This window comes from Lissotriton vulgaris, chromosome 3_2, assembly GCF_964263255.1.
Source record: "Lissotriton vulgaris chromosome 3_2, aLisVul1.2, whole genome shotgun sequence".
In the NCBI taxonomy this organism is placed as follows: domain Eukaryota; kingdom Metazoa; phylum Chordata; class Amphibia; order Caudata; family Salamandridae; genus Lissotriton; species Lissotriton vulgaris.
The window spans coordinates 66,970,949-66,995,533 of NC_141690.1; the positions used below are offsets into that span (position 1 = coordinate 66,970,949).

General features: G+C 42.2%; 1 protein-coding gene across 1 annotated transcript in view; it reads left to right on the top strand.

Moving 5' to 3' along the window:
* ANAPC4 (anaphase promoting complex subunit 4) overlaps positions 1-24,585 on the top strand; it is a 410,841-nt gene that overhangs the window by 146,740 nt on the left and 239,516 nt on the right. The window contains exons 18-19 of the mRNA XM_086964012.1: positions 16,033-16,089; positions 16,886-16,942. Coding sequence (XP_086820138.1) covers positions 16,033-16,089; positions 16,886-16,942 — 114 coding nt within the window. The remainder of the gene's footprint in view (positions 1-16,032; positions 16,090-16,885; positions 16,943-24,585) is intronic.

Sequence of the window (24,585 nt, forward strand, 5' to 3'; positions counted from 1 at the left end):
ATGGCTGCCAAAAATACAAAATGGCTTTCAGCTCATGCTAACAAATCCGTCCAATCTTTAGCAGATTGTCCTTTTAGCATGAGCTAAAGACATTTTTATGATCCAGTAGGAACATAGAAAATATGTGCACATTACATTTCATAAATTTATCAATATCCTAATTCATTGCTAGGTGGGCAATTTCCATTCTAAACATTTCATTAAGCGGGTATATATAAGCAGGAATACAAAGGGAACGAAGCATTAGGTCATAATTAACATTCAGATAGCAGGAGAAAGTAATGACCACTATCGCAAACAGAATTGTCATTTTTCCTATCCTAAGCAAAAGCAAATCCTAAAACCATCTAGTAAACATTTTCAGGGCTCCTATACATTTCAGTGACTATTCATTTTAAATTTCAGAATATCCAACAGCACATATCTAATAAAAACATTTTCCAATTGACTGTTATATTTTCCTTTTATGAGGGCTAGAACATCAATCATATCTGGGACCAGGGGGACCACACACGTGTATGTGGCCCCCTTGGCAGATATACACACATACAGTAAGATCTCATGGGTTCACCTCTGTACGCTGACGACACTCAGCTTTTGTTCCCTTTTAAAACCCTAACGCCCGCAACACAAAAATCTTTTGCGGACGGAATGAGGGCAATATCTAGCTGGATGGCCACTAATCGCCTCCAGTGTAATGTAGGCAAGACTGAAGTAATGCTGTTTGGGGAGGCCACACTTTTATGGTCCCCGGATTGGTGGCCCCCGGATCTAGGACCAACACCAAGCCCCAAACAGACTGTCAAAAATCTTGTTGTGAGTCTAGACAAAACACTTCTGTTCAAAGAGCACACAAATCAAGTAGCAGGTTCCTGCTTCCGGGTCATTGGACTGCTGCGACGTGTCTTCCCATTTCTATCAGATTCTTATAGGAAGACCCTCGTCCAGGCCTTGGTTATAAGCAGACTGGACTACTGTAATGGCCTGCTGATCTCGGCAAACGAAGAACAACTGCAGAGATTACAGGTGGTCCAGAACACTGCTGCGAGACTAGTTCTCAACGCCCAGCCAAGGTCTGCCTCACTCCCCCTTTTGACAAAACTCCACTGGTTGCCAATTAGACAGCGTATAAAATTCAAAATCTGTTGCACTATTCACAGATGTCTGTTTGGCAATGGACCTAGATATTTAAAAGAAATATTTAAGCCCTACAAGCCCCGTCGGACCCTGCGCTCCAGCAGTCTGCAACAACTTCGGGTTCCAAGGATAAAAAAAGCTAGGCAGGGAGGGAGAGCCCTGTCCTACAAAGGCCCCATCCTATGGAACTCATTGCCCCCTGCTCTCAAAAATATTACCAATTTTCAATCCTTCAAGAAGTCCCTGAAAACTTTTTATTCGTCGCCTGTTAGGATCTTCCCCACCTTCACCCTACCGTCTAGTACTAGGTCTTGTTTCTTTGGTAAAGCGTAAGCGCGGAGACACCCTTTCGAGGGTTGACTTCCATCGCTATACAAGAACACAAATAAATAAATAGGAATTAAAACGAAGAGCTGCAAAGGGCTGGTTCTCCTCAAAAATAGGACGACTAAAGGGGTACATTATTGACAAGAAAAAGAAGAAGTCCTTGGGAAATTGAAGCCGCTGTACAACCAAACAGAGGAGAGTCTTCTCCCTGTGTCCGTTTGAGCCTCACGCGCAGGCTCTTGTTGTTTCCACGGTGGAGCTGCACAACTCGCAACTCAAGAATTACAGCCCAGTTTCAATGGAAAAAATCTCTTCTTTCAGGATAGGGCAGTTACCCACCATGCAAATGATCTTAGCGATCCTGTACAGTGTCTCAGGCAGTGCACCAGTTTTCTTCACTTCAATCTAACAGGCACCTGTACCGTAATCTCGAGTCCTATCCTAACTCCTGTATTGCTCTGCTGGCACACGGCTCATTAGTTGGGGGTACACATTGCATCCAGTGTACACAGGTATCTCTTGACCAACAAACTAAGGAGCAAACTTGCATTCACTTTAGGACCAGGACCAGGATTCAGAGGCCTGATGCTAGGATCTCTGAAGCAACCCTTGTTTCAAAAGGGGTCACCTCAAGCAAAGCTTCCTCGCCATTCTGGTCGGTCTGTGACTCTCAGCTGGGCATCAAACACAATTTCTCCTTTCTGATTTGTGACCCCGTCTTTCGCCCAAGACAGTGGCAGGGGTACACAATTCATTTCACGGCTTCCGCCTTCACTGAGGTCCTACTTGCCAGCAATGCCTGTACTTGTTACCTTTACTTTGGCTTCAAGCTGGACTGGTGCTGACGCTGACTCTCCAGGCTGAATCTGATGTAAGGGCCCCTCTGGCAATGGTTGTAAGACAGCAAATATCTATTGGTGGACAGAACAAAAGGTCTTTAGACAAGGCACAGAAACGGTCTTATCAACAGAGAGGATAGTGTTATAATACTTCCTAGTCTTGGGACGCCCCATATATTAGCAAGGCACCCAAGAACCACTTTCATCTTATCTATGAGAGAGTAAAAAAAAACAACAGCCTGGACCTATTGGCAAGTATAAAAGGAACTCTTTGGTGAACAAAAGTAATACATCACCCAATCCCAAGCAGCCAAGGAAGTCTGTATTCATTTACTAAATTGTGAGGAAAATAGAAAAACAACCCAGACATACCCTAAACCCTTACATATTTATTTATTTATTATTTTATAGCCCTTGTAAGGCGCACAGTTACCCACAAAGGGTTTCCCGGCGCCGGACCAACAAGACACAAAATACGACTGGAGAGAGAACAGTCAAAGCATTTATTTGTTGAACAGCCAAGTTTTTACGCTTTTTCTGAAATTCATATAGCTTTCCTCCTTGCGTATATGAATAGGCAGTGAGTTCCACAGCCTTGGGCCCAGGTAGGAAAAGGATCTCCCGCCTATTCTGGCCTGTTTGAACCTTGGTACCACAAAGTTCGCAGCTGTGCCTGAACGAAGACTGCGATTTGGGAGGTAGGCCTTAGCAAGGGCCTGTAGATATTTGGGGCAGTGCCAGCTTTGATTTTAAATAGGTAATTCAGGGCTTTGAAACGAATTCGGTTTTCAACCCTGAGCCAGTGCAGGTCCCTAAGATGTTTGGTGATCCTAGCGGATCTAGGGATTTTGCAGAGCAGTCTGGCCGCAGCGTTCTGCACTAATTGCAGACGTTTTATCACTGCCTTGTTTGAGCCCAGGTATAAGATGTTACCATAATCAAGCTGAGATGTCACTAAGGCATTGACCACGGTCTTCTGGGTGGTAGATGGCAACATCCAGACTATTTTGCGTAACCATTTAAGAATGGTAAAACATATACCTGCCACTTTGTTTGCTTGCTGAGTCATAGATAGACTGTCATCAATGATGACCCCAAGGTTTCTAACCTGAGAGGCTGGAGGTGGAAGTTTACCTAGTGACGATGGCCAATGGGAATCGTTCCAGAGCTCTTTACTATTCCCTAACAGGAGAACCTCTGTTTTATCTCCATTTAATTTAGGTTGGTTAGCTGACATCCAACTAAATATTTCTTGAAGGCCTACTTTTAATGCAGATGGGACAGACAAGTCGGATTTGGAGAGTGAAAACAGGATTTGCGAGTCATCTGCATAGGTCATTAAACTAAGACCAAAGTTTTCTGCGAGATTGGCCAGTGGTCGTAGGTATAAATTAAAAAACAGAGGGCTCAGAATTGATCCCTGTGGCACACCATGAGGAGAGTGGAATACCTCAGAGCATGCCTCCGAAGAGGAGATCTGGAAAGTGCGGAGGGATAAGTAAGATCTAATCCATTCCAGAGCTTTGCCTTCGACACCATTCTCCCCCAGTCTGCCAAGCAGTATGGAGTGAGAAATGGTGTCGAAAGCCGCACTAAGATCTAACAAGACCAGTGCTACTGTTTGGCCATCATCCATAAGCTCCCTGATCTTTTCTGTGACCCCGAGCAGGGCCGTCTCGGTGGAAAAACCACTCCTAAACCCAGATTGGGACGAATGCAGGAGCTCATTGTTTTCCACATAGGTTGAAAGTGCCTTATGGATATGCCTCTCTAAAATTTTTGAAAAGGCCGGCAGTAATGAAATTGGACGATAATTGGCCAATATCATAGGGTCTGCGCCTGGTTTTTTAAGTAGAGGGCTGACCATAGCATGTTTCCATAGAGCAGGAACTGTGGCTTGCTCTATTGAGGCATTCAGTATCTCTGCTATGGAAGTCAAAGCAGCATCCTCTAATTTATTTATGATACTGATAGGAATAGGGTCACCTGGGGAACCCGATTTGATCGATTTTAGTAGTTCCTTCAGTGTGTCCAAATTAATGGGAGGCCAGGCTTCAAGATGACAGTTTCCTCTAGGGACATGGGAGGTGTTTCCTTGCTTGTCTGTGATCATGCTGTCATTTTTGATATTAGAGACAATGTTCTCAATCGTGAAAAAAGAAGCCAAGTCCTGGCATTGCTGGGTATTGAGAGGGGTAGGTTCTGCTCTATAGTTCTCACCAGCTAACTCTTTTACCATGTTAAAGAGAGTCTGGGATTTGTTTACGGCCATGTTAATAGTATTGGTGACATAGCATGCTTTGGCTTTCATGCATGCTGAATGGTAACTATTTCTGGCCTTTCGGTAAACTTCTTTTTGGTAGAGATCGTAATTTTTTCGCCACTGCCTCTCTAGAGTCTTGCAGGTAGATTTTTCTTTCTTCAGAGCTTCTGTGAACCAGGGGGCGGGAGGGCGATGTACTTTCTCTTTGCAACGGGCTAAGGGCAGGCGTGTCAACAGCGCCAGTTAACCACGTTTGTGTCGACTCTGCAACACTATCCATATCTCCATCTAAACATGGGTGATCTTCCTTCAAAGCATTGTTGAGATCCTCCAAGTTTAGGGATTTCCAGTTTCTTCTAAAAGATTCTGAAGGGGTCGTAACTGGACCTTTTGTGGGTTTAAGTGAAATAGCGAAACTTAGTAGGAAATGATCTGACCAGAGAACAGGCGTGGTGTTAAGCCATGAAAGTTCCTTCATATTTGATATAATAGGGTCTAACAAGTGTCCAGCTTTGTGAGTTGGACCACTATTTCGTAGCGTCATGTCTAACACCATGAGGTCATCTATTAAGTTTTTGCAGGTCTTGTTGTTGTCATCATCTAGATGAAGATTCAAATCTCCTAGTACAGTGAAATTTTGGGCTTTCAGATGTTGGGGTAGGATGAAGTTAGCCAAATTATCTGACCAAGAGGGATTATTTACTGGCGGTCGGTAGATCAATAAGCCGGAAAAGGTAAAATTAGGACTGAGGGTAATTTTGAAAGATGCCGCTTCGCAGTTCGGGATATCAGCAAGTTCAAAGTTGCACACATAGTCTCTGCTGTAAATAATGGCGATACCCCCTCCTGTTTGGCCTACCCGATCCCTCCTAGCAATAGCATAGCTCGGGGGGAGGGCGGTTGCAACATCAGTGCCTGATCCGTCATGAAGCCACGTCTCAGTTAAAAATATGGCGCAGGGCTTTTTTTCAGTCAATAGGTGGAAAATATCTAATTTGTGCTGAGGTAGTGAACGACAATTTATCAGATAGAATGTGAAATTGTTAGAACTCTCTCTCTGTTGGTAGGATTTAAAAGCAGTACCTTGTGGGGTGTCAGGATAGGGCTGGTAATTAGTCAAAGTAAGGGTACATTCAGGGCAAGTTTGTGCACCAGCTAGTAGCGGGTTCAAGGTTATACAGGTATCATGGCTAATGGGGCGTAACGCCCTGAGTTGAGCACCTGTTAGCATACCTGAAAATAAGAAGGACAGAGATTTATGCCCTATGTCCCGGCCTGGCCCGGACGGGCACAGACGGGCTGACTCTGGCTGGACTCCGGCGAAGACGAGGCGCGCCCGCTGAAACGCGTCCGCTGACGCGGAAGGGGACTGTTTCCTTTTAACGCCGAGACTAGAGCGCTCTCACCGCTCTGTCCCGCCCCAAAATGGCCGCCACTAATTCCCTGCTGCTCGGTGCCTTGCCCTAAATCGGCAGGAATCGAGCGTGTGTGTGCTGGGTGACTGCGTGTAAGCGACGGGTTTGCTGAGTGCAATTTTATGAATTTTAAAAACACGAAAATACAGTTGTTTGCCACAAATGCAATTTTAAAGTATTCGATTCAATTAAATCCCTTTAACAGTTTACAATGTCCTCTGTAAAGCAAATCGGTTTTAAACGTCCTCTCACAAAGTATTTAGCAGAAAGATGAAATCTGCCTGAGTGCTCGCTGACTCGCAAGACACTGCCTGGGGGCTCCTTTTAACGCCGAGACTAGAGCGCTCTCACTGCTCTGTCCCGCCCCAAAATGGCCGCCACTAATTCCCTGCTGCTCGGTGCCTTGCCCTAAATCGGCAGGAATCGAGCGTGTGTGTGCTGGGTGACTGCGTGTAAGCGACGGGTTTGCTGAGTGCAATTTTATGAATTTTAAAAACACGAAAATACAGTTGTTTGCCACAAATGCAATTTTAAAGTATTCGATTCAATTAAATCCCTTTAACAGTTTACAATGTCCTCTGTAAAGCAAATCGGTTTTAAACGTCCTCTCACAAAGTATTTAGCAGAAAGATGAAATCTGCCTGAGTGCTCGCTGACTCGCAAGACACTGCCTGGGGGCTCCTTTTAACGCCGAGACTAGAGCGCTCTCACTGCTCTGTCCCGCCCCAAAATGGCCGCCACTAATTCCCTGCTGCTCGGTGCCTTGCCCTAAATCGGCAGGAATCGAGCGTGTGTGTGCTGGGGTGACTGCGTGTGAGCGACGGGTTTGCTGAGTGCAATTTTATGAATTTTAAAAACACGAAAATACAGTTGTTTGCCACAAATGCAATTTTAAAATATTCGATTCAATTAAATCCCTTTAACATTTTACAATGTCCTCTGTACAGCAAATCGGTTTTAAACGTCCTCTCACAAAGTATGTAGCAGAAAGATGAAATCTGCCTGAGTGCTCGCTGACTTGCAAGACACTGCCTGGGGGCTCCTTTTAACGCCGAGACTAGAGCGCTCTCACCGCTCTGTCCTGCCCCAAAATGGCCGCCACTAATTCCCTGCTGCTCGGTGCCTTGCCCTAAATCAGCAGGAATCGAGCGTGTGTGTGCTGGGGTGACTGCGTGTGAGCGACGGGTTTGCTGAGTGCAATTTTATGAATTTTAAAAACACGAAAATACAGTTGTTTGCCACAAATGCAATTTTAAAATATTCGATTCAATTAAATCCCTTTAACAGTTTACAATGTCCTCTGTACAGCAAATCGGTTTTAAACGTCCTCTCACAAAGTATTTAGCAGAAAGATGAAATCTGCCTGAGTGCTCGCTACATTGGTGCCAATCTAAAAACCCTGAAAAAAGGAAATGTTCTACACTTTTGCTCATAAACTTTACATTACTTGTACAAGACTGCAAACACTTCTAAAATCATTCTTCTTAATAAAAGCACCTACAATTGTACGTTTTAGGACCATGCTCTCATGTTATAGGAGCAGCAGGAAAATCTAAAACTGCTAATTTAACAGGGTTCTTATGTATAAAACAACATTTCCTTCAAAAACAATGTTGCTAAGGATCACACGGGCATCTTCCCTGCGTTCTACTTTTCATGATCCAAACTATGCAACATCAGCTCTAATAAGGACTGTCAGTTTATTTACACGGACTAGCTAATACAAAACTAGCAATGCCCTTGCAAAACTATGAAGCATGGAAAAACATACAATAATGGTGTTATCACCTAAGAATTTTAGAACAAAAACTACACACATCTAGCTCCCCTTAAAAGTCACATAAGGGAACAACAATCTAGACTACTGATCCTGTCATAATTTCATCAAACAGGATGGGCAGTAACATAACAAATATTTGTATTCATTTTATTAATGCCAACAATGTTTAAAACCGTATTACTGAATAGCCAATTAAATGTCTCATTGCTATTTCACAGACAATTTAGACAGTCTAAAAGAAAATTGAGAAAAGGAGAGAGCAACATACATATTACCTAGCCTTAATTTGTAGAGGAGCGAGCCTCCTTACCCCATTTTGACAGTAGGAAACCCGAAACCGGTTTCACTTCTGTCAACACTATCAACCCCTATTTGTAGCAACTGGCCATAAACAAAGTTATAGGAGGTACATAGCACTTTTGAGGACGTAAAGAATATGAATACCCAAACCCCAATCCTTTTTAGCAAATGTACAAATGTAACATGAGGGCGAATGAATTCAAACTCAATCCCATTGGCTCAGCCCTAGTAAGCACCAAACTAAAAGCATTAGTGCTGTATATATGGCCAAGCTCACATATACAATTGTATTGTGGTATATTCATATGAGTACATAAAACTTGCTTTTGCCAACAAAAGAAATAAGAGCAACTCCTCCTTCTTTCCCTGCGCTGCCATCTTGTCTTTCAAAAAGTTTCAGATGTCAAAATGTCAAAGCAGAACTTGCTTTGGTAGCCCTGCCAGGCTTCTAAATATAGAACTGACTTTTAACTCTTCCCAGCTGTCCTATTCTGTGTGCGAATTTTCCATGCAGCTTTTCCTATTCAAAGTCACCCTGAAAACAGAAAGCTGACCCATTCCCCTGTTTGTCAGTTTAATAACTTCTGCTGGTTTTTTATACATATTTTCAATTATCAGCAGTGTGCAGTAGACTTGTCTAACAATATAGAAGTCAGCTATTTGTATTATATGTAAATGTATGCATTTACTGAAGCCTGAGGCACTTTAAAAGCTGCTTTGAATGGAAAAAATGCTATTTAAATAGTGAATTTTGCCCAATTTCGACTTTGATATTTTGGGCACTTAAAAATGAATATCCTATAATTGTTTTCTATAATAGTCATCCTCAAAATGTTCTCTAGATATCCCAGGAGTGAGAAATCAGAAATAATCATATACCGTTATAAAAATGAGTTTTTTACGCATGCGCAGAGTGAAATTCCATATGCAAATATCCTCATTATGCGGTACAACACAACTTACATTTAATTTTAATGCTAGGAGGTCACAGTATGTGTATTAAGCTTTATAAATATTACTAAACTGATTTAAAAGCACCTATTTTAAAAAAAATATATATAAAACATGATAATTCCACATGAAAAGCAAGCTGCATCTCTTGCCTATTATATTTAGACGCATTCATTCACAAACCTAAGCACAGAAACCTAACTTGAAACATGACAACTTTTTGCTCCACTTTTTAAAAGGACAATTATTTAACTTCAGAACCACGAATATGCTTATAAAAAAAGGCTTTAAGAAAGGAAATTCATACATTCAATGTTTTCCTGTTATCCAAAATAGAAACCTGATTTTGTAACTTTTAATACAGCAGTCTGAAATGCAGGATTTTATCCCGTGTTTAACTGACAAAATCCTGGCTGAGTCAACATTCCTGTCTCTCCATGGCCTACAAACAAAACAGGTGCTGCTAAGCGGCAGTTAAAACACTGCTGTTGTAAAACTTTTTTTAGTGTTGAAATGGAAGCACGGTGACTGTCTATTTAAAACTGAGGCATTTCAATGCATGTTCTATAATGTGTTTTAGTTCAACATCCAATTTACTCAGATGATGTGTTTGCCTGTTTATATCTAATACAATGTATCTAAGCAAAATGTTTTATAATTGTTTATTTATTACAAAAACACACAATTTAGTTTTTGAGGCCTATTTTATTCCAATTGAATGTAAATTCTAATTTCATTTTTTAAGCATTAGCAGTTTGTACATATGCATAGTTGCTTACTCTTATCAATTTAATAGTAACATGCAGTTATTTAGCATATCATATGGTTCATTTCTGGATTTTTATTTAATATTAATTAAATGACATTTTGCATAAAAGACTGATGACAGCAAAAAAACACAAACGCACACATTGAGCTCATTCCAGACATATAAAGAAGGGGTCATACACTCTTAATAGCCATTATTAAACAAATAACGCAATCGCTACTTACTTACAGAAGTATCACTAATGTGAAACCACGAACCACATAGACATTTAAACACATGATTAACCCACAGATCAACACTTAGGACAGAAACAAAGGACAGCCCACAGACTGTACTTAAATCAAACCATTTGTAAATACTAGTTGTAAGTCATATTTACAAGAAGCGCTTCTCAATAGTATTCCAAAAGACTGCAAAAAAAAAAACCAGCCCAACAAACTGTTTTATTTCCAAGAAGCCGAAATACACTCAATTCACTAGCTTTGTCTGGCAGAACACCAAAAAATCGCTCTGCATATCTCCTTTATAAACGTGCGCAGAAAAAGGATCCTGGTTTGTATTCTGTCCATATTTTAATTCCATGGAGATACAGAATCACAAAGTAAGAAATATTTTTTATACCTAAACCTATCTAGCTATTCCCTCAAGGGAGCCGGCTAATTTAGTTCACATCTCACTATGGTCCCTCCAAAAAGCAACACATTCTTCAATGTGTGCTTGAAACAGGCATGCCAAAAATAGTGCAAAATATGGAGTATTATGATCAAAGTAGCGCTTAAGGTACTCTTCGTACGTTGCGCCGTTCAAACAAAAACAAACAGAAAAATCTCCTCATTACCTGCATACATAAATTGCAATTTACATATCACATACATACTAATCAAAAGTTGGCCAACGCAAATCTAAGCCACAGTAAGTGTTACTAAAATACCTTACCAATCAAAGGCATCAAAAGCAACAGCAAGTGCCACAGAATGACTCTTACCAAACAAATGGTTTTCCAAATTCTAACTGCCAAGTTCTGAATGACCTTACGGTCTTTTTTAGTATACTCACGCCAAAAAGGTCCTCAGTCTGGAATGACATCATGTGGAGCATCAAAATCAGGAAGATCAGAAATATACTGGGCTGCAGTGACAGAGAATCCCCAGAATCTCCGTGCACAGAGTACCTCCTTAGTAGAATCCTGTATTGTCCTCCTCCGTTGATTTCTGTCTCCTGACAAGATCACTCCCTTAGATAGCCACTTCTCTGATGAGCCCCACGTTGGGCGCCATTTGTAGAAAAGAAGAAACCTTCTCAGGGGTCCCACTGATACTTGGTCCTTTTAAACCAACAAAGAAGAAATTGGCACAGAAGCTGAAATATAAAAGTAACATCTTTATTAACCTCAAATAGTTCAGACTACGTCACAGACGCCTTAGCAACTGAATGAGGCAGTCTGAGGAGTACAGAAAAGAGAGGTCTTATATATGCTTAGGGTTACATAGTCAGCATAAGACCAAGGGGCATTCCTGGCTCATGTAAGCATATAAAAGGACTAATATGGACATGCAAGATCTGCTTGCTCAACAAAGTGGGAGGAGAGTTACTTCTCCAAACAGCAGAAAAATTAGCCTGACAGTTCTTCAAGATGAGCAGGTGCATTCTACTAGCTAGGCTCTTCTGAGCATGTGCTAAGGTGGAAGATGCTAAATATAGTTTGTTTCTAGGCAGATTACAAGAGCAGTCAACACTGAGGGAGGACAGAGCACATGGCGAGCACGTGGCAGCACATGGCAACAAAATGGGTGCCAGAAATACAAAATGGCTTTCAGCTCATGCTAACAAATCTGTCCAATCTTTAACACCTTGCTTGGACTTATTAGTCCTTCCCAATTACAACATCGCCAGACTGGACAGACAATCCAACAGAAAAGGAGGAGGCATTGTCTGCATCTACCGATCCTCCCTTCTTGTCACAGAACTCTTGGCGGACTCCACCGAATCATGCGAATACCTCGCACTCTCCATTTGCAGCAACTCATTACACCTTTGCAGTTTGCACATTTTTTACCACCCTCCAGGTTCTAACGATACTTTCACCGATCACCTCTTGGAAATCATCACAACTAAGATCTCCTCCAATGCCACAGAGATCTTCATGGCTGATTTCAAACTACACTGGAATGACACTAAGGATCCCTACGTCAACGCCATCAAAGACCTCCTAACTGGCCAAGCCCTGACTAAAGCCTGCTCCCTGCCAACCCACTCAAAAGGGTCCATCCGTGACTGGATTATTTCCAAGGAATCCTCAGTCAAACTTATCTCCATAGACCCATGTGACTGGTCTGACCACCACTCTATCTCCTTCATTTTACCCGAATCCCATAAAACAAAGACACCGCAACCAGTGATTCGCAAACGCTGGACCAGAGGCACTAAAAACCTCGACCTTCTGAAACTTGAGGCTCGCTTAAACTAAAAAGAACACATATCAAAGACAGAAACACCTGGTTCACTGGTTCCCTCAACATGGAGAGGAGATCCCTACGGCAATCTGAAAGAATCTGGAGACAACACCCCTCTGCTGCGCATCTAAAACTTCTCCGCCCGGCGAGAAACGCCTACAACAAGCACATCCTGAATTCCAAGGAAGAATATTTCAGATCAGAACTTGGGAACGCCAAGAATAGACCCCGCAAACCCTTTGAACTGGTCAAACTCAAATCTAATAAACTTACTAAAACAACGAAAGAATTCTCCTTCTTCGTGGATAAAATCATGGCATTAGGAATTGAACTCAGTACCACCACCTACTCTCAACCCCTTCCTGACCTACCCCCCATTTCCACACCACCCCCCCTGGCCTCACCTAAAAACCATGCCCGCTGGACTGACTTTGAATACTATAACGAAGGCTCGATCTCCAAAATCTTCTCTACCCTAAACCCGAATAGCCACTTTAATGACCCATTTCCCGCCAACTGCCTCGCTGCCGCCTCCCAATCCATTGTTCCTTTCTGGACTGCAAAAATCAACGCCTCTCTCCAGCAGTGCTCGATTTCGTACCCTTTAAAAGACGGCCAAGTCCTCCCTATTTTGAAAAAAAACATCACTGGATCCAACCTCCCCTGACAATTTTGGACCTATCTCCAATATCCCGCTATTAGCCAAAGTATTGGAGAAATGTTTACAACAGCAACTAAGTCAGCACATCAACAACTTCCACCTACTTGACGACTTCCAATCTGGATTCAGGCCAGGGCACAGCACTGAAACAACTATGCTCCACATCGTGGACGAAGCCCTCCAAGCCCTGGACCAAGGAAAACTTGCCTTCTAATCCTCCTTGATCTATCCTTCGCCTTCGATATGGTCAACCATGAAAAACTACTCGAACGCCTCAAATTCAGGATGGGTCTGGATGGCGTGGTCCTAGAATGGTTCATATCCTTCCACCACAAGCGCTCTCAGATTCCTCATCAATGGCAGCCTATCAGCTCCCACCCCGGTCACGGTTGGTGTCCCCCAAGGTTCAACCCTGTCCCCCACCCTCTTTGATCTTTACTTAGAGCCACTCACCGAGGTTCTTCGTACCGCCAAAATCTCCTACCACATGTATGTGGAAAATACCCAAATATACATCAATATCTCTTCGCTCGAAGAGATACTCTTCCCTGAATGAGACCCTGAAACTGACCGTCCAATGGCTAGCCGATGACCAACTCAAACTCAACGCAAAGAAACATGAATTTCTCCTAATCTCCCCTTCAAAAGCCAACCGGGAGATCCAGGTATGGATTAAGGCCATCACAGCCCTGAACTGCCCGCCGACCATCGTGGACTCGGCCAAATCCCTGGGCATAATCCTCGACTGTAACCTGAACATGCTAGACCACATTAACTCAATGGCTAAAGCAGCCAGATTCCACCTGAGCTACCTATGGAAGCTAAAACCTTTCATCGAGGCTATTGACCTAAAAATGGCAGTACAAGCGCGAGTCTTCTCTAGACTGGAATATGGTTATTCCACCCTCACAGGACTACCCAAGATCTCCTTAGCACCTCTAAACGCCTGCCTCAGCGGGGCAGCCAGACTACTACATCTCCCCACACATAAAAACCCTGAACTGGCTCCCTCTAGAGGCCAGAATTCAGTTGAAACTTACCTGCATTACACACAAGGCTCTATACACAAACTCCCCTGCTTATCTGGCACAGAAACTAGTGGTACCGGGAGGATGCACGAACTCCAGGTCCGCTAGAAACCTCTTACTCCAACCAGCCTTCTTTCAGAAAAAACCTACAATAAGGCGTTCACTGGAGCAGCACCAAGAATTTGGAACTCTTTCCCACCTGACATCAGAAGAATCCCTTCTCTAGCACATTTCAAGAAGGAGGCCAAAACCTTCCTGGTGGGTAAATTACTCATCTAATTACCTGCTCTCAACCACCACATTGTGCCTGATGAATCTGAGGCTACCGCTCCTTCCCATGATCACCAATTCTCCCCACCGAGAATATATGGAACCATTGCTCTCTTTTACTGACTCTAACTGTATTTGTAACCTTACACCTTTTTCCCTATGTTCTGAGTATCCCGGCCCCTCACCATCCTTTTGATTGTTTGATTTTATATATCTCTGCACTTTAAACTTCTTGTCTGTCCACCACTGTATACCTTGTAAAGCTCTCTGATACCCTCACGGGTCAAGTTTGCGCTCTATAAAACACAAAAATAAAATAAATAATTCATCCTCATCCCTGTTTTGATAAAACGGTTAATAATGCTATATTATCCATATTGGTTCTAAGACGCAGGGTTTGAGCTTAAGAGCAGTGGTTCTTAACTTTTTGACTTCTGTGGACTCTCACTTAATCATTATTGGATTGTGGGGACCCTCATTGAATCATTAGAGTCCAGGAACCCCCACTGTCATTATTGGGATCCAGGGACACCTGCCTAAGCAATTTCTCTGATTTGAACTACAAAACAGTACACGAAACTACAGAAATAAGCTTTCATTAAACAAATACACAAATTACGTGTTATTTAATTCACAATTATAAAAAAATTAATATTAACATTTTAATAAGTAGGTTGAAGATTTTCTCAATTCAGTTGAGACCACCCATCGTCCATGCTGCATTCTGTTTGGTGCACTTGCACTGCTCCCACGAATCAATGTAAGGATACCAACTTAATTTTTAGCCTCCAATTTCAAATTCCTTCATATTTCCAGAATATTAAAAAAAAATGTTTTGTTTCTTCATTTATATATTGTTTGTTAATCTGTTGATAATATTAAATGTTCTAAGCAGCTGCTGAACCCCTGAGTAGGCGTTGCGGATGTCTAGGGTCCGCAGGCATCTGGGCCACAGATTAAGAGCCACTGCATCTGTATGAAAAAGAAGGTGGTTGTACATTGCTTAAAAATGCCTCCCTACATAAATGTTTTCCTGATAGAAGGGAAACCTTCCTCATTCGTATTTGTGTCCAAATCATCTTAGAGCTGAGCCTCTTTTATTTTCACTGTTTTACTTGTCCAGTACCTTCGTTTAAGCTTTTTAATTTGATGTTCCTGTTTTTTTATAGGCTTTTTTAACCTTGGTCTGATATAGAGAGAGCCCCTGCCTTTACTCTTCACTGCTGCACTGCCTTTTTTTCTCAAAATTCTTTTTATTGCGCATTTTCAACGTCACAGACACAATCACTTACAATAAAGTATTTTGCATTGTCCAACGCTCCTGAGAAAGCCATTATACAATTCCATTTGATTTACCGTCTGGCCTTAAACCTGCACATTGACATATGGTGTAGAGCTCGCTTATCCAATATTGTGCATATCAACTCAAGAAAACTCCCTCACCCCCCTTCCAATCCCAGCCTAACCCAACCGCCACCCGTCATCCGTGACCTGCACTGCCTTTTACCTCCAAAACCAAAAGTGCCTCATTCACCTCACAGCTCAGTTTCTGGTCACCAGCTAAGTCTAGCAAACCTTGAGTAGCAGGAGAGTGGAGGATCTGTTAACAATGCACATCCAGAATTGCTTGCAGTAATTGCACACCACAATGGATGTGGCCCAAAACTCACCCATGCTAGGCTGTAATATGTTTGTAGTTATTCCCTATCAGTATACGAACACACAGCTTAGAAAAGACAAAAATGGAGCATTCAATCCTAAAACTTTGGGTACTTGGTTACCTGTAGACAATTGAAATGATAACTGTTTTTCAAGTAACTGGGCCTTTTCTCTTGATAGATGACTCAGAAAGACATTACATTTGTAGCTGATTTCCTGACTGAACACTTTAATGAGGTAAGACAGAATTTCCTAAGTCTTGTTTTACACGGCCTTTTTATTTATCTATCTGAATTAAGTAATTAATTTATAAATTAATAGTTCTCATATTTAGGATGGATAATACTAATAGAAAAGGCCGTATTAACCACAATCTATGGCTTACTGTTTTGCATTTTTCATTTACATAAGTATTATCCAGTACTTGGGGAACTGTAGTAATCACCCTAAACACAGTTGCTTGGATTTATGGATATAAATATAATTCTGCTTTTTGCTGCACAAACCAACTATGAAGGTAAAAAAGTAATTCACATTTTGGGACAGTTTTAAGTGTGACTGGATGCATCTTGCAGCCCACATAGAAGTAGTTGCTAATATTCCTGACACCAAAAAGTTCTTTCACAGCCTCAGACTTTGGCATCGAGAACTTAAAGTAGGGTTGTGATATGCCAAGTGCTGTGCATCTTTTTCATTTGGTCTTTGATATTTCTGGGTGTATAGTGCTTTACTAAAATTCAGTTCTTGTATTACGTTCTTACGTGACCGTGTCGCCTGTGCTTAGTTGTGTTTCTTTGAAGCTATTCAATTTTGAATATTTTTTTTAGTTATTGACAAAGGCTTCTTCAATGGTCCACTGTCACAAGAGAGCTAACTTCCTTAATCTGATTGTTTTACTCTTGGGAAGTAAAGTGGCCAGGCTTGCTGGAATAAACTGCCAGCCTTTAAAAGAAACAATAAGGACTTTTTGTTATATACATTGAGTGGAAACGAAAGTGATATTAAGCATTCGGTGTGTGTGTTTTTTTCCCAGGCACCTGATCTTTATGATCAGAAAGGAAAATATTTCAACGTTGAAAGAGTTGGTCAGGTGAGTTTTATATATTTTTTTTAGTGTTGGTGACTGCATTAATCTTCATGACTGAAAAGGACTGTAGTGCTAATATTGCCATTTGCTAAGTGATGGAAGCTCACTTTCTGATCCTATCATGTTGGATTCTGAGAGGTGTTCCCACTGTAGTAAAAATCAGCTTGTAAAAACTAGAAAAAACTCCTAAAGATGCTACATCAATACCTTAATTCCGATGTGGTTAATACAAAATAGTTGCTGATCACAAAACACTATTCTTTAGATTCCACAGTGCATAGTTAAAGCAGAAGTGTTATCGTGTGGCACACTCCTACCTCCTCTACAGCACGTTTCTCATTGTTCCTCATACATTTGTTAAATCTTTTCAGGCTCAGGACAAAAGATATTAGAATAGCAAACCCTTTCTTTATATTTGTGTACCTGGTTGGATGTTGATGTAAAACGATTAGTTCACTAAAATCCTATAAATCATATAATCTGTATATAGAGGTGTCATCCTAGGCTAAAGAACCAAGAACTTATTTAAATACTGTCTAACCCTACTTATTCAAAGGGGCAAACAATAATTTAGCAGCACGTGGACTGCCTGGGGTATATGTGCCATTTAACTTAGTTTATATCGCTCTCCGATCACTCTTCTTCTCCTTGCAGTGGGCCATTTCCTTCAATCATGATTGATCACTCTCTGATTCAACATTTACTTAGCATGTTTGTGGAAACTGTATTTAGTTAGACAATTGTTAGTTACCAAATATAAGTTGACAACACCCAGCTGCAGTCGACTACTCTGGCAAGAGGCCATAATCCAGTGGCAGACTGCCTGTTGCGTAATCAAGAGTGAGTGAATGTAAAGTATGTGCTTAAATGCAGAAATAACTAATAACCTCCAAATATATCCAACTTTCGACCAATATCATTGTTACCTATTTGTTCGAAGGTTTTGGAAAAGCATGTTAATAACCAGCTATCTAAATTTGTTAATGACAATAATCAGTTACATTTCTCACAGTCTGGCTTTAGGAAAGGACACTCTACGGAGTCAACCTTACTAGGGGTCACTGAGGCCATCCGAAAGGAATTAGATGGAGGGGGCACGGCGGCACTCATTCTCCTAGATTTGAGTGCCGCCTTTGACACCATCTCCCACCAGACTTTGATCCGCGTGTTGGAGGATATAGGAATACAAGGGAATGCCCGGAGATGGCTGGAACAATTTTTGGTACACCGTACTTTCCAAGTCTTCTCTAAAAATAACTCCTCTGCCACTCATAAATCTCTGTATGGGGTACCTCAGGGTTCCATATTGAGCCCACTTTTATTTAATATTTACGTTACCCCATTAGCTAAGGTTGCGGAAAAAATGGGTCTTATTATTTATTCCTATGCGGATGACACGCAATTAGTGTTCTCCCTAGCTTCCACAGACCAATCTGATTCCTCCCCCCTTCGCGCTGGACTTTTGAAAATGGCTAATTGGCTCCATGACAATAAATTAAAACTGAATGCTGGAAAAACAGAACTTCTTATTTTTGCCAATCAGAAGAATTTATGGGGCCCTATTCATTGGCCAGTCGAAATGGGCCCGTCCCCGGTTGCGGTCCAATCTGCCCGTAATTTAGGCATAATTATTGACAACAAATTATCACTGTGTGCCCATGTTACAAAAACGGCCGCAACTTGCTTTGCCATCCTTAAATGGTTAAGGAAAATCCTATGGCAACTGCCTGATGGGGCACAACGGACTGTAATGCAGGCCTTAATAGGGTCTCGATTGGACTATGGAAACATCCTCCTCCTAGGAGCCAATAAAGGCACTATTAACCGTCTGCAGATTGTACAGAATGCCGCAACGAGGGTGCTTCTTCATCTTCCAGGGCGTTCTAGTATATCTGAGCATTTGAAGAAATTGCATTGGCTAAAAATCACCAACAGAGTGAAATTTAAAGCACTCTGTTTTATGTTCAGGATCAGCATGAATGAGGCTCCCTCCTATTTGTGTAGATTGGCTCAGAAATAAACACCATCATGCGCTCTTCGAACCTTGACACAAGCTAAATTTGTGGTTCCTCGAGTTAAGCGAGCACGCATGGGCGGCCGCTCTTTTTCCTATTTAGCTCCCGTCCTATGGAACGCCCTTCCCCTTAATTTGCGGTTGGAATCTAATTACCTCAAATTTCGCAGGGGAGTGAAATCCTGGCTTTTTGATCAGTAGCTCTTCCCTCTTTTTAAGTTTCAGTTCCCATAATTAAATCCAAGGCGCCGGGAAACCCTCTGGGTAGCTGTTGCGCCATATAAATGCACAAAATAAATAACAAATAAATAAAATATGCAGTTGTACTAATTTCATTCTCACTTTTTTAGCAGCGCTCAAACAAACTTTAACCAAGTGTTATTTTATGGATCCGAGCACTAGCAGTCGGAAATTCCTTCATTTTTGATTATACATTTTAGATGATCTTTCTCTGATGACCCATAATGATGAATGTCTCCTGCCAAGTATCGCATTCAAACTTGGTACGTGACAGCTGTTATTTGAGTGAATTCCTAGTCGCTCAGCATATCGGGGGGACACAATTCTTTTCTGTAATAAGAGCTACATATGTTCATTGGAGATCATCCCTACTTACTAATTTTCTTAGTGGTGTAAAAGCAACCACATCAGAGAAGATTACATTAGTAGGCACCCCATGCAAGATTATCAGCAGTAATGTAAAAACACTTTATCAGTTTGGAATGCCTCTAAAAGGGTAACATATCTCAACCATAGCTGAGGGGCACTTGACACCAAGGTCATAATAGGTGTAATAATCCTACCCATCACTGTATGATTTATCACTCCAATATAAGCATTAAATATATTTTGGAAACGCAACCACTTTTTTCTAAATATAAGCTAATGAGCTCTGAAAATACATACATTTTCAGCTCAAATACGCACTTAGCTGAAAGAGATGTCTAGCTGCAGATTCCTTACCTTAGAATTATCCCCAGGCGCCAGACTGGATCCGGAAATCTTTCTACAGCAGTACCTCTGGGCGTGGATAGAGGGCGCCAAGCGACTCCATAACTACGCCGTCCACAGGATGGGACTTTGTTAGTCCAAATAAGCCCTCCCCTGATGTGCTGACGTCAGTGTCTTCTTTTCCATGCCGATCCGGAAGGTAGTACTGCTGGCCATTTTTGGCCTCTCTCGACACGGTCTATGACAGTGTTCTTTTTTCTGGATATATTCGAGGTCCTGTGTTCTGCAATGTCGAGCCCTCATCCTGCTAGCATGTGGTGTCTAGGTGCCCACTGTTACTGCTCGTGTCTTCAGCTTCAGTCATCGGTGTTGGAGGAGAGCTGCATGATGCTAGTGGCGACACAGTGTGGTGTAGTTCCTATATTCCCAATAGTCTCTGCGCATTGGAATAACATATCCTATAGTTGTGACGTAGGACTGAGGTTTATTAGGTCTCTATCAAATATATTAGACTTAATTGTGAGTAGCAGCTAGCTCAGAGGTCACTAGAAACTTTCTCGAATTCACAAGAAGGGATTCGTTTCTGAAATCGCATAAACAAGATAAAACTGATCATCAGAGTCGTGGAAACAATAGATAGATATTTCACTCAGTCAATCGTTCATGCTTCGTTTCACCAGAGGTGCAGAGAAATAGAGAGACAGGCTTTTTCAATAAAAGGTATTTATTGAACAGTCTTGTTTCTCAAGCATAAGAAATGAACTGCTACAATCGTAAAACCGGTTATAAAATATAATGTATACGGTATAAAAAGTAGAATAAAATAATACTGTAAGAGCATTGTATGGTTACTAAACCATAGATAAATACATACATAAATAACAGAGGCTAAAAGTACTCAACTGGTGCTTCTACAATACGCCTATCCCGGTGTACCTAACCTAAGCTTAGTACGAGGGAAGAAGTAAGTGAGGTGTAGCATAAATGTAGTATTCTTTTGCCAAGAATCTGTCCAAGATTTCTCTTGGGGTCCAATCCGCTCCGTACCTCAGTTTAGAATGGAGAAGGTCAGTCTTGGGACTCGATTCCCTAACTACCCCCAAGGGTAGCTTGGAAACACTGGAGCTGGATTTCTCGGCAGGAGAAAAGACAGCGTCTCTTTCAGTTCGTATGCTAGAGGGTCAGCTTCCTTCGGCACTTGCTGTAGCAGGATGCGTCGGGCAAGTAGATAGTCGAACTGCTCCAAAGCACTGTGTGTTTGCTAAGGCAAGTGTTGGCATATTTATACCTTGAAGTTGCCGAGTTTGACGTAAAGGTGGACATAAAAACATCATCAAAGAGTCTCAGTTCTTTGAATACTCCATGAGTTCTTGGACAAGTCAGTTCTCGAGCAAGGGGAAGTCCCTAGCTGCTGAAGCCAAGTTTTCCAAGAAATCGTTGTAGATTTTTGGAACTAGTGGAAGTAGCCCTGCCGTATTTGGACTGTATGAGCTATGTCTAAATATGGTTATGATTCTTATGCCTATATAAGGACATAGTGATTTATACCTATAGAAGGGCATGAGTCGGGAAATTTACAATAGTTTCCTAAAATGGTTTACAACACCCACTCCACGCTATAATGGTCATCTAAGAGTAAATACTAAAACATAGAAGCCACAGTATGTGCTTTTACAATATCACCCAAAAAAATACATGAAATGTATTTTTTTTAAATGGCCGTACACAAAAATGAGCATTTGTACAGTATGCATCTAAAAGCAATGATATCATGGTAAGCATATGATATGATATTAGAAATGCTAACCAAATGAATCACGAAATTTGCATTTATGATTTTATTTATGTATTTATTTATTTATTAAGCTTATTGAGCGCGACAGCTACCCAAAAAGGGTTTCCCGGCGCTAGCAAGATACTGAACCAAGAGGGTAGAAGAAAATGTCAGTAGATAGACAGAGGCAAGTTACTGGTTGAAAAGCCAGGTCTTAGTGGCTTCCCGAAACTGAGCATAGCGAGTTTCCTTACGAAGAGATTGCGGGAGGGAGTTCCAGAGCTTGGAGCCTAAAAAGGAGAAGGATCTCCCTCCCATCCTCGCTCTGCGTATTTTGGGGACACAAAAAAGGCCTTGCGTGGAGGATCTCAGGCATCTAGTCGGCGTGTAGGTTTGCACGAGGGTTTGGAGGTATTTGGGGGCATTGCCCCATTTTATTCTATGCACGAGGCTAAGCGTTTTAAATTTGACCCTATTGTCAATTCTTAACCAGTGGAGCGCCTTTAGGTGACCGGTCATACGTTCCCTCCTATGGCATTTGCATAACAATCTGGCTGCAGCATTTTGCACCAGTTGGAGACGACGCATGACTGCTTGTGGTGCCCCTAAATAGAGGACATTACCATAGTCTAAACGGGAGGTAATTAATGCGTTAACCACAGTCTTTTGTGTGTCGTCCGGGAGCATCCAAATGATTTTTCTGAGCCATCTCAGAATTGTAAAGCAGGTGGCAGTAAGATTGTTGACTTGGGGCTCCATAGTTAGGCCATTGTCAATGGTGATGCCAAGATTTTGGACTTGTTGCGACGGGGTAGGTAAAGGGCCCATTTCGGATGGCCAGTGTCTAGGATTCCAGAGGTTTTGGTGTGGACCCACTATTAAGACCTCAGTCTTGCTGCCGTTAAGTTTTAGCATATTAGTGCTCATCCAGGTGGCGTTTTTCCTAAGGCCCGTCTGTAGGAGGTAGGGGGAGTCATGGTTGCTATTTGAGAGGGAGAAAACGATTTGTGAGTCGTCGGCGTATGTAAACATATTAAGACCAACTGCTTCGGTGATCTGGGCGAGCGGGGTTACGTAAAGGTTAAAAAGCAGGAGGCTTAACACCGAGCCTTGTGGCACTCCATAGGGGGAGAGATGGACATTAGATGACGCAGTGCAAGAAGAGATTTGAAATGTCCTTAGTGACAGAAAAGATGCAATCCAATCCAGTGCATTTCCTTTAATGCCCATGTTGGAAAGTGCGTCAAGCAGTATATTGTATGAAATGGTGTCGAACGCTGCGCTGAGGTCGAGTAAAATCAGCGCAGCAGAGTCACCTTTATCGACCAGATGGTGGAGGTTTTCCATCACTCCGAGCAGAGTATTCTCTGTCGAGAATCCCGGACGGAAACCCGATTGAGAGGGGTGCAGGATATCATTAACCTCTGCAAACCTTGCGAGGTGTTCGTGGACATGTTTCTCCAAAATTTTTGAAAAAACGGGCAGGAAAGATATTGGGCGGAAGTTTGCCAAGACTTTCGGGTCAGCCAATGGTTTCTTGAGAAGAGGTGAAACCATGGCATGTTTCCAGGGTGCCGGGACCTTAGCAGTGGAGAGAGATAAATTGAGAGTTTGACATATCACGGCAAGTAGAGGGGTGTCCAGGAGTCTGAGTATTGAGATCAGGAGGGGGTCGGCAGGCGAACCAGATTTAACTTTCCCTAGTATGTCTCGCAAACCCTGAACGTCGATCCCAGGCCATGATGTTAGGGGCTTGTAGGACAGATGTGGTTGAGGGGAGATTTCCTCTATGTTGGGGCAGGGGTCCTGCACACTCTTTGTTTGAACCAGGTGCTGTTTCAATATATCCTGGTAGATTGTCTCAATCTTCGTTGTGAAGTATTTCGCCAGTTCTTCACATTGGACACTGTTCAGAGGAAGAGGTTTCGCCGATGTATTAGAGCCTGCTAACTCTTTTACAAGGTTAAAAAGAGTTTTAGACTTGTTTGTAGCTTCAGAGATAGATTTGGCTACATAATTGGCTCTTGCCGTGTTACAGGCTCTATGATAAAGCTTGAGCTCGTTTCTGTAGCTCGAGCTGGCTTCCGGGGAATAATCTTTCCTCCAGAGGCGTTCTAACCGTTTGCATTTGGATTTAGCAATCTTCAGTTTCTCATTATACCATAAGGCTGGGGGATTGTGACGAGTGGATTTTTTGTGAGGAAGGGGTAAGCAGATTTCTAGGGCATCTTGGAGCCATTTTATTCGTTTTGGTGGCTACAATCTCTATGTCTTCGGTGTCAAATATTTCGTCCAGAGGGGTAGTAGTAAGGACGGACGCGAAGTTGTTAATTTCCAGTTTCTAGTGGGAAACTTACTTGTCACACTTGGGGGTTAGAAGTTGTTTGATCGTCAATGCTGAATTTAATTAAAAAGTGGTCTGACCAGCCAAGGGGCAAGGCGGGCTGACAGTGTAACAGGGGAAAGCTGGAGAAGATAGGATCCAAGAGGTGTCCCCTTTTGTGTGTTGGGCCAGAGTTCCATAGGGTGAGATTCATGGCGGACAGGTCATGAATTAAGTTTTTTCCTGGTTTATTTGTTGGATCTTCAAAATGAACGTTCAGGTCGCCTAAGATAGATAGGTTGTTGTAATTTACCCATACTGAAGTGATCCAGTCCACTAGTTGGGAGACCCATGGTTGTACAGGGCCAGGAGGACGGTATATCAAGAGCCCCGTGAAGGTTAAATTGGGGTGGAGTTGGAGTTTAAAAAGGGCCATCTCGCAGGTGGTTAGGGAAATGGGTTCGAGAGTGCATTGCAGCGATTTTTTGAAGATGACTGCTATACCACCACCGGTTCTAGTTGTTCGGTCTTTCCTGATGATGGCATAGTTTGAAGGTAAGGCTTCTGCAATGTCTGGGCCTGAG